This window comes from Manduca sexta, chromosome 3, assembly GCF_014839805.1.
Source record: "Manduca sexta isolate Smith_Timp_Sample1 chromosome 3, JHU_Msex_v1.0, whole genome shotgun sequence".
NCBI classification, from domain to species: domain Eukaryota; kingdom Metazoa; phylum Arthropoda; class Insecta; order Lepidoptera; family Sphingidae; genus Manduca; species Manduca sexta.
Genome location: NC_051117.1, coordinates 3,047,615 through 3,066,811, shown reverse-complemented (window position 1 = coordinate 3,066,811; position 19,197 = coordinate 3,047,615). Strand labels below are relative to the sequence as shown.

Below are 19,197 nucleotides of genomic sequence, written 5' to 3'. Positions count from 1 at the left end.
TTTTAGAAGTAAACGCAGAAACCGCTAAACAGATGGATCTTAAATTAAGTTACATAATATGGGTCACTTACTACCTAGATTCTAGATGATTTGCTGCCGTACGAAATAATAAAATTTTTAAATTAATGGCGTGAGGGTCATGCACCTGGAGCCGTGGAATTTTACAGTGCTTTTGGGCCTTTTATATCGAGAAAGGCTTTTCACGCGAAGCCGCGAGCGACACCTAGAGTGTTGTAAACCCGAAAAGAAAACTTCCATTTAGGACAGTCGGGTAAAAACAATGCGATAGGACACAGGCCTGAAAACTTTTACACTTCCAAAATTGTTAAAATTAATAAGGGAATTTAGAACATCCCTCGCCTAACGAAGGGATTCGAATTTCATAAAGCCAGGGAGGAGGAAAAAAACTGTGCCGTTTTTTTCAAACGAACGCCTGATAATGGCGTCTACAATTTGGTAATCCAACACCGACTGAAGTAAAGTACGTAAATTACTTATCCGGCGACAAATTTGCTCAGGGATAGGGTTACCATTTCTAAATGGTGGAAAGCCTGGCTAGAGTGACTAAAATGCCTGATTTTCTAGAAAAATCCCTTTGTTAAATAAAGCGTTGCTAGTAATATCATAGGTAAAAGCCAAAGAAAATGGAGAATAATTATGGCAGGTATTTTTTTTCCTTTTTGTAATGAAGACTGATATCCATCACAAGACTTGAGTATTTTTAACGATATTTACAAGATAAGTAAACTGCTCTTCTAATGACATTATGGTTATTACAAAAAAATAATAAGATAAGTATTTTAAAAAAAGTTTTCAACTTCCCTGTTATACTAGCTGCAATATCCTTCATACGGAACGCATTTCCTGACTATAACCATGAACAGTCCTACTTTGCCACATTATCTCCTTGCTTTTGCCCGCGGCTTCCACTAGAATGAATGTATTTTTCTTACCCATTGTCATTTTTACGGACACTATTCTTTATCTACACTACAATACTCAGTGACACAAAATAACTACACAGTTATAATCTGATAATATGGATTTCCCTTCGCAATAAGTAAAACTCACGCGTACGAATTTTGCATCGATTGCAAATTGTAATTAGGTGCTATGCAATTAGATTAATTATTGATTTTATATTTATAAGTTTGATGGCATTCAAATAAATGTCCCTAAACGAGTAAGACATTTTTTAAAACACCGGAACCTTTAACATATTGTTTACAATCATTTTCTCCACAGCCCAAAGCATTGCTGTAGTTTGTAGTATACAAGACATGTAATGTATTGTAATAAGTCAGTACAATGAGTTTAGTATAATAGAGCCTAAAACCAACAACACGTCTCAACACATTCATCCTCCATTACAGTTCCAATCCTCAAGATTACATAAAACAGTTGAATTATAAATTTATCATGATTGATTTACAATCGTGTGTTTACTCTCACGTCAAATGTCAAATGGTTAATATAATTTGCGCGTCTGTCTACCCCGCTCGCCGCAGTGACACGATTAATGATTTAAGCTCATCAATAATGTAAACACATCAGATAATAATAGGAAGGTAAGCACTGGATAGCGATTTGATTCGTTCCTAATCAAATTTCGGCTACAATCAACCAAGTACACAGGAGATATTATATGCACAAATGTGAGCTGATAGGTATATATGTCATAAATAAGTCATGCAATTTAATAAATGATACACAGGATCGTGAAATTTTGAAAGTATTCGGTATTCCGGTAGGCAACGATTTGGGTGTGCCTCTGGCATTGCAAAGTGCATGGGCCGCGGATGCTCCTTACCAACAGGCGGACAGCTTGCTCGTTTGTCTACTAAAGAGCAAAAAAGTGTTTTTAGGACAACACTAAAATGGAAAGAGAGCAATAAATAATTATATTTTGATAACAAATTTAATAGCAGTAATAAACGTAAAATTCACTATTGTTATGATGATAAGAAAATAATATAATCTTACTCCTTCTTCTTCTTCTATGCATTTTTAAAATCAGTTTTTTCTTCAGAACTCCTCTCTAGTAATGAACCACCCGTCTTTTTACTATTGACCCACATCAGCATCCATATACCAATTGTCTTGCTAAAATTCTAACACTTTAGAAAAAATCGTATTTACAAAAAACTAAGAACGGATAATTTCCCGACAGAACTAGTTTTTATTTAAAGGTAAGTTAAATATCGAGTAACGAATAAATTGTAAAAAATGATAAAAAAAATATATATATATTTATAACGTTTACTGATGAAATAGTTCCATACGCGTCCCACGCATTAACAGCTAAAATAACCTTTATTCACAGTATCATAAGAAAAAATTGTAGGAGGATAGTACACTACCTGAATTCCAGGAAGGAGAGACAGGAAAATTGACCTCCATACAATCTGGCATGTTGTTGCAAACGTCCGACCAAATTTGAAAAGTCGGCCGTTTGTGCGATTTGACATGCGTGGGAATCGAACTCGCGGCCACTGCCGCCTCAGACCATACCCGACGTTACCGCGCTACGTACCAAGTACCGGTGTGATACGAAATAAGTGTATAGTTGGTATTTGTATTAAACAATACTGTGATGTATGAAACTACGACGTAATAAATCAAGTTTCCTAGTTAATATGTATTGCCATCTATGGATTAAGACCCTACCGCAAGCAAACGCCCTTGAGCGATTCGTTATATACTTAGTGGGATGCAGGTATATGCAAAGGTTTACGAATAATTTCTTTAAAAAGTAATAATAAGTTATTTTTAAATTTTAAACTACCGAAATAAAGATAACATCGTAAAATTATTATTTTTATACTTTTCTATATATATAAATTTCGAATAGATAGCTTCTAAAACTAGTTAGTCTGGCGACTTGTTGGGGGCATCGACCTAACTGATACCTTACTAGATGACTAAATATAATACTTAGTAATAAGATAAAAAAAAATACCTACGCGCCAAAATACACCTAAAATTATCACCACCTTATGCCTATACCAACTAAACCAGAACACTTAATCATATGTACCTAATTAACGGCAAACTTCAGAGGTTCAAACACTCTACGGATGCCTCCGCGTAGTCTACAACTCCCCACCACTCCATCGAGCAGTTTCAAGACTTTGAAAGCTTTGTGCAAATGGAGAAGGGGCTGAAGTTTCGACTTTCGAGTACACGGTATAAAGTACGATTTCGATTAGAGAGGTGCTTCATTCGGTTTATTGGAAAATCTGTTTATTGAATAAGTAAACTTTATAAATGAACCTTATCTCCTACATATACGTGTGACGTCATCATATCAATGATTTCTTTAAATTTACCCCAAACACGTATTTCTTTATAGTAATTTCGTACATCAAAAAAAAAGACTCATGCTACCGATTACCGTACATTTTAAGTTTACTATTTCCTTGGTTTGTTTATTCGAAGTTTACTTGTGCAATGTTCATGCAGTATTTTAGTTCTAAATATACTGATGGTGCGCTTTTGACATATCCATACAAGAATACTTAAAGAAAAGCAAAAATTAACGTAGCGCAAAAATACGTGCTACTGATATCTGAATTACATACGAGTGGCGACGATTTTCACATGACATCGCGTCTTCTGCGAACCGTAACGTTTCTATTAGGAGTCATGTGTGAAGAGTTCTCATTATGTTCAATGACATTTAACGTCACAACAGGCAACACAAAACGGTCTATCGCAGATGTATAAAATTAATTACTAAGGCCCCAATTATTCGGAGTAATTCAGCGATTTAACTAGAGTAGAAAGCACTGAATACAGGTCTCGGCGTCTATTCTGAAGACTTCAATTACTTGTGTATTCAATTTCATTATTAATGGTTTTCAAAAGAAAATAGCTGACATGAATTTGCATAAATGTTCTCCCTGCATTAGGTCAAAGTAGTACAAAAGGCTGTTACTAATGATGACCTTACCTAAGAAGTGGGACTGTACCCTCACAAAATAGCCACCAAAAATGAGCACACTACCACGTGGAAGTATTTTTCTGACGTCAGTGTAGCTGCATTTATGTACTATAAAATCCCCTACCACGCGGTTGACTTCAAGTTGTTTGCTGGCCATTATATCTTATAAGTATTAAAACGAGTGGGGTTCTATCATTTTGTGCAGCCACTAACATAATCACGTTGTGCGTCTCACTGAATAGGAGACAACATGAATATTTTTGGAAATTTTGTGGAACAATGTGACATTTATAGACAAAGTATGCATTATAGCTCAGAACATTATGCTTAATGGCAAGGTAGAGAAATAAATAATACACCCTCATTACGCGGAGCTTATCTATCCTTTGATATTAGTCATAGTATATTTATATTATTATTGTGTTATTACAGACAACTAATGATGGACATAATTTTAGAAATACCATATAACTGACTTACCACTTCTATTAAAAAAAATTACGTATAATGATTAGAATAAAATAAACTATATAGTTCATCTATCAAGGATGAACAAACAATATTCTGATTAGTCCATTTTCGCTACAGAACCACTATAGAGGTTAAAGTCGTTTAAAGGGTTCGGCCCTTAGTGACTCTTATTCCAAGTGAATAAAACATTCATAACTCCTGTTTCAATATCATTTTGGTCACGTATGTTATATTAAAACACGACGTATTGACGGGTCTGACATAGGGGATACGTCCAATTCTAACTATACAGGAGGTAATGTCCCTCAGCGGGCGCTACACCTTGAGATACGGGCCTACCTTTGTAACGTTAAGGTTATTCAATTATGTTTCTTATCTTTGTTACTGTAAGATTGTTATTTAGATGGGGGTTTTGTAGTATTTATTTATAAACGAGACAATATAAGTTAAAGATAGTTTAATTGATTTTTAGTTACCTATTTGCTACACATTCGATATTTTCCTCTTTAAAACTATTTAATTTGTTGACGTATTTTTTTATTTATTTTTCCCCAACGATATGACCTACTTCTAAACTTAACCGCCATTTCTTTACTCCACAAACGTACAAAAACGAAGCATGTTTTAGGTAAATTAAGATCCAAACCCAAGGTCTCTATAACAAACTCTGAAATTAAAAGCTAGAAATACTAGGAGCGCAGAAGTCTGCGGGGCTATATACATCAAACGTTACGCGGGCAGGTCACGCGAGCCACTCGTTACCGCCGTCTGTTCGGGCTCACTGTTACATAATTATTGACCTTTTTTCTATTTGTAAAGAATTTCTTTTTCTGTAAACTATGCGTCAATGTGAGGCTTTCTTAATTAGGTCGGAAGTTATGTGTCAAAGTTATTTGTACAGGAAATGTATACAGATATCAATATGAATTATTAATGTATGCTTTTATACTTGGTAAAAAAAAAATAACAGAAGCTATAAAGTGTTGTTAGAAATATGATGACACACGAACAAAGTGATTTTATGTTACCAGACTCTAAGAAACTGCTTAGAACATTATTCTTAGTGTAGTAAACTTAAAAGTTAGAATTGCGTTGCTTTAATAGTCTTATAGTCTACATTGTAATTTACTGCTAAGAAGTTAGTTCTTACAACAAAGGAAAAAAATATGGGTTGTTTTGATTTATGGTTGTAGTGAATTTCTACTTTACGAAACACAAAATGCTCAAAATGACCACAACTACTTCGATGCAACCTTTATAATACGATAGAGCTATTATCTTGTTTGGTGCTCTATTGCGTTCAGCTTTCCATCAGGCGCAAACCAAAAGTCTGTCAGTTACAAATTATGGAACATTATGATTGTGGGGCTGTTCCGTCTTCGCTTATCAAACGTTATCAACATTTCCTCATTGCCATGGTGTTTGTTTGTCCATTTATTAACAAAGGCTCCCCTTAGGGTAGGGGCAATATTCATCAAATAAATGTTTCGGAAACAAGTAATGGATATCATTTAGCTACATTTGAGGAATAGCAGTTTTGAAAACAAAAGCGTTCAGTAATATAATTTCCTTTGTGTAATGTTTTACTTTTAACGGAATCATTACAAAGCTACTTATTAGAATGTATATGTAGCCACTTAAAATTTATAATTCCGATGTTAGAAACTAGCAAACTAGAACAGTGTACTGCAATAACTATAAAACATGATAACAAAACCACGCCATTACGCGAATTGCAACTAATATTAACAACTAGCAAAGAGCATTATCCGAGAGTTCTGCAGCGCCTGTCAGTTATGCTATAGCAATATCTGTTGCGTGGTCACCGCAGGCGTTAGCTCTTATGTCGGCCACAGGCGCTTCCAAATGTGAGACAAACTGCAAACTATATTGAAATGGTTTTGCTTTGTTACATCGTAATAAAATGTATTCAAATTACCATTCGAAATTAACTTTAATTTACTAAGAGTAAATTGTACGCCGCAAAACGAAAATTTGACTGAAGAAGCTAAAGCTTATTTAACGAAGTTAAATAAAGCACTTTTTAAAAATAATAAGTATTTTTATTTATTTTTTTATATCTAAATAAAAATAATGCAATATGCAACAATCCTGTCCATTCCACAAATTGTCACAGGCCGACAAACTGCAAGCGAGTCACTCATTCTGAAGTTGCACCGACCGGTCCTATCGCCGAATGAACGAAAGCGCCATTAACGAGTTTTACAACTAATAGACGACCTTAATAGGATCAGAGAATTGCGGTCACTGGGTCCTAAGAAAATGAGCTTTACCGCTTTACACCAAACAGTTTCGTTTTGTTGAAAAACGACAGAGACGTATTCTCAATAGTTGAAATTGTCTTATTGTTTTAAGAAATAATATTATGTATAAAGATTTTAATTGATTAAGTATAACATATAATATAGTGTTAATTTTGAAATTTCTATATAGGTACAATTTAATTGAATATCCCTTTTTGAAAAATCCTTGAGCCTTACAAGTTAATTTTTATCCCGGGAACGGATTACACACGCGGAGCCGCGAGCTAAAGCTGGTAAAAATATGATATGCATATTAGTAACGTAAAATTTAATTGATGCCTGACTTCGATTGATTCCTGTACTTCGGTTTCATAGCATAGATAACGTGTTTGATGGTATCAATTATACAAAGGCTATAAACCTTTCCACTTCAACGCATCATCGTTCCGCAATGCAAATCAGTTTGCACAAATCAATCTCGATCACACATGTTGACATCTCAAGACGTCACACCACTAGACATCGGCGGCTCAAAGCGGCCGCCTTAATTGAGCCGTTTGAGCCTCGGATGAGCCCTCAACACCAAACACTATAAAATGGAGCACACCCGACCAGAGTGCTCTTGGGCGATGTTGGTTTTTTTCGCCACTTCTTGTTAAACGATAATGAACTTAAAGTTAATGCTGTAGAAATGTTTTTTGGTGCGAAATGACTGGCTACTTAATTAAATTAAGTTCTTTAGTCTGATTAAATGTACATGCATCTTTTTGAGGAGTTTTTATTTGGTGGCTTTTGAATTCTTTATGCGGCAACATTTTGTAATTAGTTTTCTGTTTTGCTGTGTGTTTCCAACAGTGATCTCTGAGGGAGCATGTATAATGTGGAAAGGAAACGTGCGAAACGGGGACAGGTCGCTAGTATCTCATAGTAAAAAAATATATAATGCGGACCGTCGATATACGAAGCATCCCTCCACAATGCGCAGATTTTATACCACTTATGTTATAGACTAATCTATATGACAGGTCGGGCATCATAATCATCAGTGTTTCTATTGTTTTCATCTTCGTTTACCATGCTTTCATGAGTAATGCGAGCAATAAAACAGTATTTATAATATGTACAATTTTACAATCATCACTTCTACTTACTAAACAATATCAGAATAGAAGGTCCAGGACTCCAGTTGATGTATCCAAAATACCATTATTACAGGACTCCAGGACTCCAGTTCATGTATCCACCATAACATAATTACAATCAATTAGAACACGCAATTTACAATACAATTAATTGCTCCATTATCGTTCCAATAAGCTCGCCATATTATTTTACAAAGACATTCCATATTCAAACTGCTATTAAAAGCAAATACCTACCACAACGTACGGAGGTCGAAACTCAGCACATGAATACTTCTAGCACATCATAATATAAACAGCTCTCAAGAGGTACAACTATATTCCTTGGTTTCCACCAGGTGTTGAACTTGGTTATGTCTAGACCCATTCGAGGCTGCACCTCGGCTGTTACAGAATAAATTATGTCTGGCACTATAAAGAATTTAAATTCGCATGAAATTAGTTTGATCACCGGCACATATGTATAAATTATTTCAACAGAGCAGGATACCGACTTTACTAGGCCCGGAAGTACTTTTAATAAGTATGATAGATCGGGTGGGTACCGGGTCGCAGCCAAGCCATCCATCAACATATAAGATTTCGGGTACATTATGATTTTATCATACATAAATTATGTTTTTGGTATTGTTCGTTTCTTTAAAGATTTTCTCACAGTGTTGACAATGAAGCTAGAACTTGCGATTCTCAAATCGTTTTGGACTATGTACCTCGGATTCAAACTGTAAATCTCAGAGCACATAATACTACTTCACCGAGACAGTCACCGCTGAACATTTAACCTGTTTACCCATACAATAAAAAACAAAATCATTTTCACGATCTAATAAGCAGAAATGCTTGCTACCCACTAATACCATAGCGCCAGTACATTCCCGCTGATATTATTTATTCATAACCTTACTAAGGCTTGCATTAACTAAATTACCTCCGTTACTCTGATTGCCTCTGTAATTATATTACAGGACGTGCTGCACCGGTGGTCCGTAGAAAAGATAAAATGTGGCTAATTAAGTTTGCCGTTTTGTTCAACCCCTTGATCTTTGAGGAGAATGGGGCGGAGTGGATTAGTAGTGCAAACCTGATGTTATTTCTTAATACGTTTTGCAAACAGCTTCCCCCGTGTTAAATTGTTTTCCGGGATAAAAGTCCCGCTATATATTGTCTCACGATAGAAAGCAGCCTATGTCCTGCACAGGGTTTCCAAGTATCTCCACACTAAATTTAATCAAGTTGTTTAGTTCAACATCTAAACCTACCAACTGAGTACGTAAAAGGATTAAAATTGTATAAACACAAGTTTCACACACAGGCACACACACATAACATCACGCATTTATCTCCAAAGGGGTATGCAGAGGCGCAACTAGGGCACCCACTTTTCGCCAAGTGTGTGCCAAACACAAGTTTTCTACTTCATATTTCTACCACCTTCATATTTCGTTTCCCTTACAATATAAACATTTTTAAAATCGTTCCAATTCCCAGTATAGTATCATTTCAAGGGCACCAAACCGGAACGTACCACGTGCACGTAAACACTGTGAACATAAAAACACACAAACAGACGAGTCGACGATAAACACGAACCAGGATGGGACCATGCCCTAGCACACGGAATGTTGAAGATATTTATAGATGCGGCAATGTTTATTAGGAAAATATTTTGATAGAGAAATCAAAAGTACTTTGAACCGGCGGGAATGCATGGAAAAAGTCCCACTGCTGGGTATAGGCCTCTCTCACATCATGCCACCTTTATCGGCCCCGAGCCAATCGCATCCAGGTTCGACCCGCAATTCTTACAATATCGTCCAACCATCTTGCCGTTGGACGGCCCACGCTACGCTTGCCTTGTTTTACCAAGACCTTTATCATAACTAAATCCCTACTGAATCCTACATACAATTAGAATTTCCAAACACACAGTTAACACTGACCACCGCACGGCACAAACCAGTGTATCGCTTAAACCACAATTATACTGAATATCAAACTCAACCGCTAACAAATGCACACAAACCGCTATTTGTGGACAAAATTAATGCGAGCTGCGACCAGCAATCAATGTTAATTCATCACGGCAATACACGTCGGTCGCCGATACACTTGCACTGGCAAACGCATTGTTACGTTCCGATAGGGGGAACGTCTGTATTCGTTTATTTTTTTTTTATAAAACATGAATTTGTTCGTAACTGTCATGTAACACTATACCAGATAGATCATTAGTTTAGTGCGTTTTTAAATGTTTGAGACGAGAGGTTGCTTGGGTCGAAAGCAACCTTATTGATTCTCCGAAAAGCAATTTTATAATTATTACGACAGATTTTTTTTTCATTGCTTTGAATGACGAGACGAGCTTGCCGTTCGCCTAAAGGTTAGCTATACTACTGCCCACAAACTTTAAAAACACCATACAACACCGTGATTTACTTAGTATGTTTGGTATTCCACTGCGCTCGCCATCCTGAGACAAGAGATGTTAAGTCAAAGTTAAGTCTTATTATTTCCACTAGTTACACTGGCTACGATTTATGCTGTCACAATTCTTGTCATACAATACATTCATGAGTTAAAACGTGGCATATATCGTGATTTGTTTTGATGTAAAAATACTTAGTTTACGTCATCTATATATAAGAACTATAATAAAACCACTAATGGACAAAACCATCGAGTTAATTAATGACTGATTACAAATTATTAATAAGTTATAAAAATAATATTGGTGAAAACCGATGACGTATTGACTTCGATTCTCAACTTGAGCAATACAAATTAGCGCATGATCTAAAAGTACGCAAACACTAAACACGTCTGAATTATCCCATATTACATATATGGAATGCATAACTATCTGTTATAGAATCTTATCATGCGACTTATACACACATAGCAAATCGTACGTTCATTACATACAAAATACGACTACATGCTTTTATCCGTGAAAGGATAGGCAGAGGTGCAACCATGGTACCTTATATTCGCCTCGAGTGTTCCGGTCCTAGTATATGATAGGAGGCGAGCCTGTATCAGGCACAAATTCCAAACCCGATTAATATTGAATATAAAAACCTACTGCCCAACCTGGAGTCAAACTCGAGACCTCAGCGCAATAGTCGCACTGCACACGCAATACAACCACGCCAGCGAGGCAGCCACCCGTGATCAGTGTAAGTAGTTATTAATGAACCAATTACTGCAACAGATATAACGCCAGTATAAAAGATTGTTTCGTTCTGTTCGTGAGCATTGTATTATCTGCTCCAACCTATCTACCTCAACATGAAATTCGTGGTAAGATAAATATGTTTCTTAATTTTATATTTTTCCTTTTTTTATTGGGTCAAAGTGAGGAGTGGAGCTAAATCGTAGCAGAAAACAATAATAGTAATATAGTCGGTTACTGGTCAACCTTACACTGTTGAGCCCGTAGCGTCACTCAAAGGCATCATGACTTCAAAAGCCACAGTTCTTCATCATAGTACTCACGCAAGATACCAGTACGCATCAAATGTACTGACACGTCCCGTATTTCCTTTAGGAAGTTATATCAACACATCAACACTTATAATGTACTTATCCTCAGATCATCGCTCTCGCGTGCATCGTGGCCGTCGGCTGCTTGGTGGGCGGTGGAAGTGCACAACCAGCTATCCCAACAACAACGCCTTTCTATCCGCCTACTGCATGGTTCTATCCGACTACTACGCGTTCCTATCCATCTACTACAGGTTTCTATCCGTCTACTACAGGATACTATCCGCCTCCCACGACGGGACCATGGGGTTACTAAAGAATTATAACCATCGATATGTACCCCAGCGTACACTCGTCATGTAATTAAATAATTTGCAAATTACGTTTTTCTATTACTCATTTACCCGGTTCGTGTATTTACTCTGGAGAAACAAGCGAGGTAGACTTATGCTCAAAGGCGACAGTCACGTAAATGGTCTTAGCGGCAAATCGCGCGGCAAGCGGCACAGCAAGCGACAAGGTTCCGACTTCATGCACACTAAGTAATCAACCCGCTCTCCGCACTGCTCTTTGTCTTAGATCCCTCCTAATCCCCTGTTGTCAGGCTAGCTCGCTAGTCGGGGCCGTCCCATGATATGATAGGCATATCGGACACAGGTTCCAGATTCCATGCTGATACTGAGAAAAAAAAAACACAAGAATCGCAACAAGTTAATATAATACAAGCACTGTATCCTTGCAATTCGTGTTTTATGTTAATATAATCTATTTCTTTCAATATATTCTAATATTTTCCAGCATTCTTCAAGATTTACAAACTCTAAATGATAAAACTCCGAAATGTTCCATAATCATTGTTCCTATCCAAATTTTACCACCATCCCCCTTGGTTAATCTTAGGATATTTCAAAACTTCGGTAAATGTCAACTATAATCACAGACTGTAACTGTTTTCATTCTAAAAGATATGTCATAATGACTCTGATGCTGATTAGGTTAGGTTCGAACTATGACCGCTGCGTGATGATGTGATGCGTGAACAGAAGCGCAGGCAAGCGACAAAAATACAGATTTAAACACAAAACTCCTGCCTTTAAGGATACAAATTTTAGTTTTACATACATACATTGTATCACGCATTTATCCAATAGGGGTAAGCAGAGACTATGGATTGCCACTTTGCACGACTCTATTATGTATTATATTTCGAAAATTATTTTTCCTTGCTACTCGTGGGAACGCACGATGACCAGAAAATAATATAATAATGAGTATCATCAAAATGGCGACGACGCGGCTCTTCACTTGTCACGTTTTGTATCCCATGGTGGCGAAAAGCGGTCTGTAGAAAGCCGCTTTGTAACAATTTTTTTTGTTTTAGTTTGGTCGACTTGACTGTTAATTTAAATACGGGATTAACAAATAAATTATTTCTAATTAAAACTAACATTTATAAATAGTTATCGTTAAAATTTATGAACTAAATTGTACTGGTAAAATTCAGAATAATTATGCCTTTTAAATCCTTACATTTACGAAGTCATTTTTAAATCCAAAGATTTTCTCGATCTACCGATATACACGCTTTTAGAGTAATATATGTAGTAGAATTGGGTATTTTTCTGGGAGGTAAGTATTTTCACGCGGGCGGAGCCACGAGCAACACCTAGTAAATTATCATAATAATATTAGTCCACTGGCAGCATAATGTAAAAAATGAGGTAATGATTTCGATTTCCAATTTTTCAAAGGGGACAGATGTGTGAAGTATCCAACATAAAAAAATATATAATATATGTTGAATAAAGATAAATTTAAAGGTTTCTATGTCTTTATAAACGCATTTAATATATATATTGTGCATCTAAAGGTGTCCTTGTAAACGTTTTTTATATCTTTTGATTTCCGCCGCATGGCGTTGTTGTTATCCTGTATGTCGCAATATATTAAGAAGTTTGTTTAGCGTACGAATTAATAAATATAAATTAAAGAAATTTTATTTAAATATACTTATCTCGTATAGCCTTCTCATGCGACCTACATCATCATCAGCTTTATGAAGTCCGTTACTAAACATATGCCTCCCCTAAATATTGCCATACACTTGGCATATCGTATACTTATAGACATACGCAAACACGCTTAGCCATCTATCCGCTCAAGAATATAGGCGTCATCATGATAAAAACAATACAATGATATCCCAAACTATTCGTATTAGGGGCGTTTCGTGGGCGGCAATAAGCCGGAATTGCCTATTCGTAAGGAATTGTGTATGAGAGGTGTGGAACTGCGGAACAGAAGGAAATTACATCGTTTCACACGCGGATGGAATTTATACTGCGCAGCGTATATTTGAGCTTTCAACAAATATTTTTATTACAGACATATTTCTTTAAATATTTCCTACTGAATATAGCGCTTCTTTAGGAGACTTCATGTGGTTGACGATATTGGTTTTTGGATTAGGTTTTCCGCCCAATATCAGCCCGATGTCGCAATTGCGCTGGGTAAGTGACAGTATTACAAAAACTTTGTACACATGCGACTCGCCGCAAATCCTGCAACCTTCAATAATTTGCACAAGTTAGTTTGCCGATTACGCTGAACCTAACGATTGGCTTGCGAAACGTGGGTGCGACAACACCTCTCCCTACCCCTGAAAAAATCGTGATGTTATCTCGTAATACACCTTGCAGATCTGCATACGAACTACTCACCCCTCGTACAACCCCGAGCTATTTAATTAACTCGTGCCTAACAAAAGAGCAATTACTTTGAGCGAAGAATCCAACAGGGCGCACTAATTAATATTAATTCTTAGGAAAGTTGGAGTGAAATTCCACGTGTGTAGTCGCTTCGCATGAAAATGGGAATAAGACTTGTGTCTAGCCGAGATTGTATCTATGGGATGGATATTAAACTAGGCTTTTATGATTATAATCGTTTCAAGTCTCATTTCAATTGCTGGTGGTAGGATATACTTTATATTCGCCCGGATAGCGACCACCGTACACAAGGTGTTAAAACCCGCCATAGTGACCGCGTAAGTGTGTCGCATTCCGGGATCATCTCGAGTATATCAGGTTCTAACCGGTCGGCATAATAGGGTACCGGACTCATTTTTGTTCTTTACTATTATCAAATATTTAAATAATATAAATTATAACACAGAAGGAATTATTGAAATCCGGTAAAAAATCAGCAAGTTATAAGGCTTTGAATTTCGGTAGAAGGGGTAATTAACAAGAAACAGAAAAGAGACGAAATACCCACATTTGACGTCATCGAGAATTAAGACACGTGCAAAAGAAAAAGATGAAGCGATATCCCCACATCGCGCCCACTTCTGCACATTATAATATTTTAAATATGAATTACTCGATGATTTCTTATGTTTACGCGAATGTTAGACATTGAAATTAAACTAATTTTCGGATCCGAATATTAGTTTAATTTCAATGAATTACTCGCTCATTTTTTAACCAATATTCATGCAGTTTTCGCAGGAGTGCTTCTTTTTCGTATTATTAACCATTTCATATAGAATAATGTACAAAATCAAGCATAGGCCGGTTCCCTATTGTGCCACCTTGTGTATATCCGATTCTATAAGGCCGGCATAGAATTATTGTGTAACTACAGGTGACATGCACGATCCTATATCATGTCACAATAGTGTTTGACTCCTTTTTGTTCTTTGCATTTATGAAATATTTAATCCATATAAATACTAATACAAGAAGATTGGATAAAATCTTGTACAAACTTAACAATTTCGGTATAAGGGGTTAATGCCAAGAAACGGCAAGAGGCGCAATCCGCGGAATGTCAGGAATTACGATCCATGTGAAAAAATTACATTTCTCGCCCAATTTTAATGCAGATACTCTCAAAAGCATCCTTTTCGCACTATTTGCTTTTACATAAACAATAATGTAAGAAAATAAACAGGATTATTGATAGACATGAGACACGAACCTATGTAATACTTGACATTACATTTGGACTACTCACTTCAAGTACTTACGATGACGCAAAATACCGTCAGACAAAATAAAAACATCATACATCCAACGCGGAAATGAGATCCACACCAAAAAGCGAGTCGCAAACAAACCAAGGCGACATTAGACCGTCCGCGACAAATTACAAAAGTCCACAGAACTGGAAGCCGCGAAACTAATTAAACAACTCTAACGAACCTTCGTCGCGGTAATTTGGGAATTTTTCGACGCATTTAGAATATTACCGCGCGGAAACTGCGGTCTATTTATGACCATTTAATTAGTTATTGATGAACCCATTAGTGCAACAGCTATGATGCGGGTATAAAAGATTGGCGCGTTTTGTTCGTGAGCATTGCATTGTCTGCTGCTAGGACCTCATCATGAAGTTTGTGGTAAGAAATTTATCATTTAATCCTGTCTGCATTTCATGGTCTAGAATTAGTGGTTCCTAGGTATACACCGGTCAAGATCATGAAGGGATTCCAGACTAAAATACAGCCAAACATTTTAAAATATTCATATATAGGTTAAATTTTGTGTGTTTTCATGAGATTTCACGGGTTATCAAGGTTTTCTCGTTGAACCAGTATTACAATTTTTCATGTTGGGTCCACGTGAAGGACGATGCTAATTCCATAGCAGAAGAACGTAACGTGACATAGAATATAGAACAAACAGGTCAACCTAAGGCTGATAGACGGAACTCTGCTAAAAATAGAAAGGTCATAAGTTTTCCAACATGAATTTGACAATATTCATGATGCTTATAGAGAGGTGCAATGCCCCATATTGCGTCCAAGAATTGATCAATTATGGTAACCCAACAATTTGTTTCCACAGCTCATCGCTCTCGCTTGCGTGGTAGCCGTCCAGGCGTACGTCCCACGGGTGCCAGTGGTGCCGGTGCCGGCAGGTCACAGCGGGCACAGCGCGGGCGGCTCGTACGCCAACGCGGGCCACGGCGCCGGTCAGAGCGGCGGGTACAACAGAGGCTACCAGTCCGGCGGCATGGCCCAGGGACACAACGTGGGACACGTTGAGGACGACTCGCATCAGGTTAGTTCCATACTATTTTATCATACTTGTTATGTTTACATTAATAAAATTACACAAAGCTCCATCTATAGTACAAAAACTGAACCAAATCAATAACAGTTTACCCAGTTCGCCAACAGATGTCGCTAAAACGGAATTCGTTCGCAGGAGTCCAGCCACCATCACGCTGAGGACCACAACATGGGAGGGTCGGTGAGCCGTGGCAGCGGTGGTCACAGCAACGGCGGTTACAACGGCTACGACCATGGTCACAGCAACCGCGGCAGCCAGTACCAGTCCGGCTACCAGGGTGGCATCATCGGTTAACAAGTAACCACTATCACGTGCAATATATACGATGATCATAACCGCGTGTTGTATGTTCGTCCCGTAATTAAATAATTTGCAAATTATATTTAATTATTATTTTTAACTACCTATGTACCCGCTATTATCCATAAAGGGCTAGGCGCTGCTGCGAGCCTATTTGCATCGACAGGGCGAGCTCATTATCCAAAAACACTAATGAGTAATTTTTAGATGGAAATAATACATAAATTTGCCCAATCAACGAAATGAATCCACATTTCGGAGATCCACACCTAGCCAGTCCACTGCCATTGCCAAATTGAGTGCGAGTCTTCGGTGTCTACTTTGTCATACGCTATTGTATAACAAAATGTCTGAATTTCGCTACGTTGAAACATTTTTGAAAGACTACACAACCGAATATAACCACAATACTTTATAAAGAACTAAGCCATTACGAGTTCTTTTGACTTCAAAACTAATATTGAAAAGTAAATGCAGAATATTTACTTCGCAACAAAATAAGTCAAAACTTTTGCCGATATTTTCATTTATCGTTCCATATTTTCAATATCAACATACTATGTTATTGAACAAAACGATTTCAATATAAAACTTACTGCGACATACTCCAAAAAGACAGCTTTATATTACGAACCTTCGAAGTTTCGCTTTCTTTATTAAACTACAAACAATACCTGAAACAAAATAAAAGAATGGGTTAATAAAACATCTAGGATTTTAATAATAAAATATTACATAAAAAAATACTCCGAACAGAAAATATCTTCCTACTTAACTCGATTACACGCAAATTAAAATGAGCGCTTAATACTAAATGAATCTGTTTTGATCTTTGAGCCCTGTCGATAGTCATATTATGAGAAAGTCATAGCGGAGACATGTTAGCACTGACACTTCTGCCGACCGCCATGGGTTCACATGTGATTTGTTCTTTTGATTCATATAAGTACATGATTTACATCGTAATGATGCAAGAGACACTAACAAATTGATGGGTACCGCACCTCAAAAGAAACCCTTATAGGATCAATTTGATGTCCGTCAGTCTATCTTTCAAGAACCTTTTTCTTAGAAGCGCGTAATGGTACCAGTCGAAGTTTATACAAAATACTCGGGCCTACAGTCTCTTTCAGCTGTTAATAAATCAAACTTGTAAGTCAACGCGATCAAAATATATGACCGTTTATGTTGCTTATTCTGTTATTTCACAAGAGAATCAAAACCTATAGGACACTCCCGTTGACCTAGGATCGTCAAACTGGGCCAGAAGCTGTATCTTAAAGCATAATAAGTAAAGAAAAAAAATCTTAAGTCCGTAAATACGTAAATTAATTAATAAAAATAGCTTGTACATAACTGATAATGTGCAAGTCCAACTCACACTTATCCGATTTTTTCTATCATCTTTACTAATACTTAATATAAATTTTACATTATCAGCAGGGAGTTAATTATAGAAAGAGAGAATTAATTACAAATAGTTAAAATTTAAATAATTTAGTTGCATTATCATTAAGATCTCGGTGTTAGGACATGATTTTACAAACCAACTAAAACCTATGTTCGTGTATTATAAGCAAAAACTTTTGTTACAACACATGTTTTCCGCGAATCCTGCGCGGTGCGCTAGCAAAGTCGAGTTCCAGTGAGCGTTTCGTCAGCGCGTGACGTCACCGCGGCCATTTGCCACGCCACACCGGCCGCCATGTTTGCACAACTTGATTTAGCGACAAACGATCTATTGTCGAATATTTTTGACGCTTTTGTGTGCAAATCTTTGTATTTAGATTGCTTTATGGTATAGTTAAACTAAAAACTCTTAAAGGCCTCGAGAAAAATCTAAAGGACAATGAGGTACCTACCTACTTAAATTGTGTTTTAATTATTTAGTTAAGTACTTTATATGGGGAAAAAGGGAGTTAGTCATTTATTTTAAAATAATATATTTATTCATTAACTATATCTTATTTATTTATTCATTAACTATATCTTATTTATTTATTCATTAACTGATTACATTTACCTATGCTTACATACAACAATTCGGAAGATACATATTTGATTTGCTAAAACTACATAAACTAAATTTAAACTATTCACAAACAAACATAACGGCACACTCAATTCGTATTCCGCCTACATTTCAAATCACACGAGGCGTGCGTCAAAAACTGCAAAACGGGCATTAACACGACCCGTGAAGCTAGGCCATTGAGCAAACACCAGGTACTCATAGCTTGAGCCTCACTCAAATGAACATCTTCGATATTAGAAATCGTTGAAAATAGAAATACCATGATATTTTAGTTTAAAACTTTGCATAAGTGTAATCTACACTGTTATAGATAAAGCTCAAGTTTGGTTCTTGATTTATCCGTAATCTCTGGAACTTCTTGTGTGATACTGGTTTTTTTTATTAATATAATAGTACATTACTCTTAAGGAGTATAAGTTTCCTTTTGTCCCGGAAACGGAGTTACATAAGCGTAAACAAAGCAAGTAAAATAAAAATAAAC

General features: G+C 36.6%; 2 protein-coding genes and 2 long non-coding RNA genes across 4 annotated transcripts in view; 2 read left to right on the top strand and 2 right to left on the bottom strand.

Moving 5' to 3' along the window:
• The window catches only part of LOC119189507, a 68,297-nt gene extending 50,476 nt beyond the window's left edge, over positions 1–17,821 (bottom strand). The window contains exon 1 of the long non-coding RNA XR_005112449.1: positions 17,278–17,821. This is a non-coding gene — a long non-coding RNA (uncharacterized LOC119189507). The remainder of the gene's footprint in view (positions 1–17,277) is intronic.
• LOC115441220 (calsyntenin-1) overlaps positions 1–19,197 on the bottom strand; it is a 192,835-nt gene that overhangs the window by 80,748 nt on the left and 92,890 nt on the right. The gene's annotated exons all lie outside the window — the stretch shown is intronic.
• On the top strand, positions 10,993–11,685 carry LOC119189505. The gene is made up of 2 exons (XR_005112448.1): positions 10,993–11,120; positions 11,413–11,685. It is a non-coding gene; the product is annotated as an uncharacterized LOC119189505 (long non-coding RNA).
• LOC115441234 (cold and drought-regulated protein CORA-like) lies at positions 15,457–16,761 on the top strand. The gene is made up of 3 exons (XM_030165939.2): positions 15,457–15,705; positions 16,154–16,369; positions 16,517–16,761. The coding sequence occupies exons 1-3, from the start codon at positions 15,694–15,696 to the stop codon at positions 16,673–16,675; spliced, it is 387 nt and encodes a 128-aa protein (XP_030021799.1). The 5' UTR covers positions 15,457–15,693; the 3' UTR covers positions 16,676–16,761.

Coding starts and splice junctions, on each gene's coding strand:
- LOC115441234 (XM_030165939.2), top strand. Junction 16,370..16,516: donor TTGAGGACGACTCGCATCAG/GTTAGTTCCATA, acceptor ATTCGTTCGCAG/GAGTCCAGCCACCATCACGC.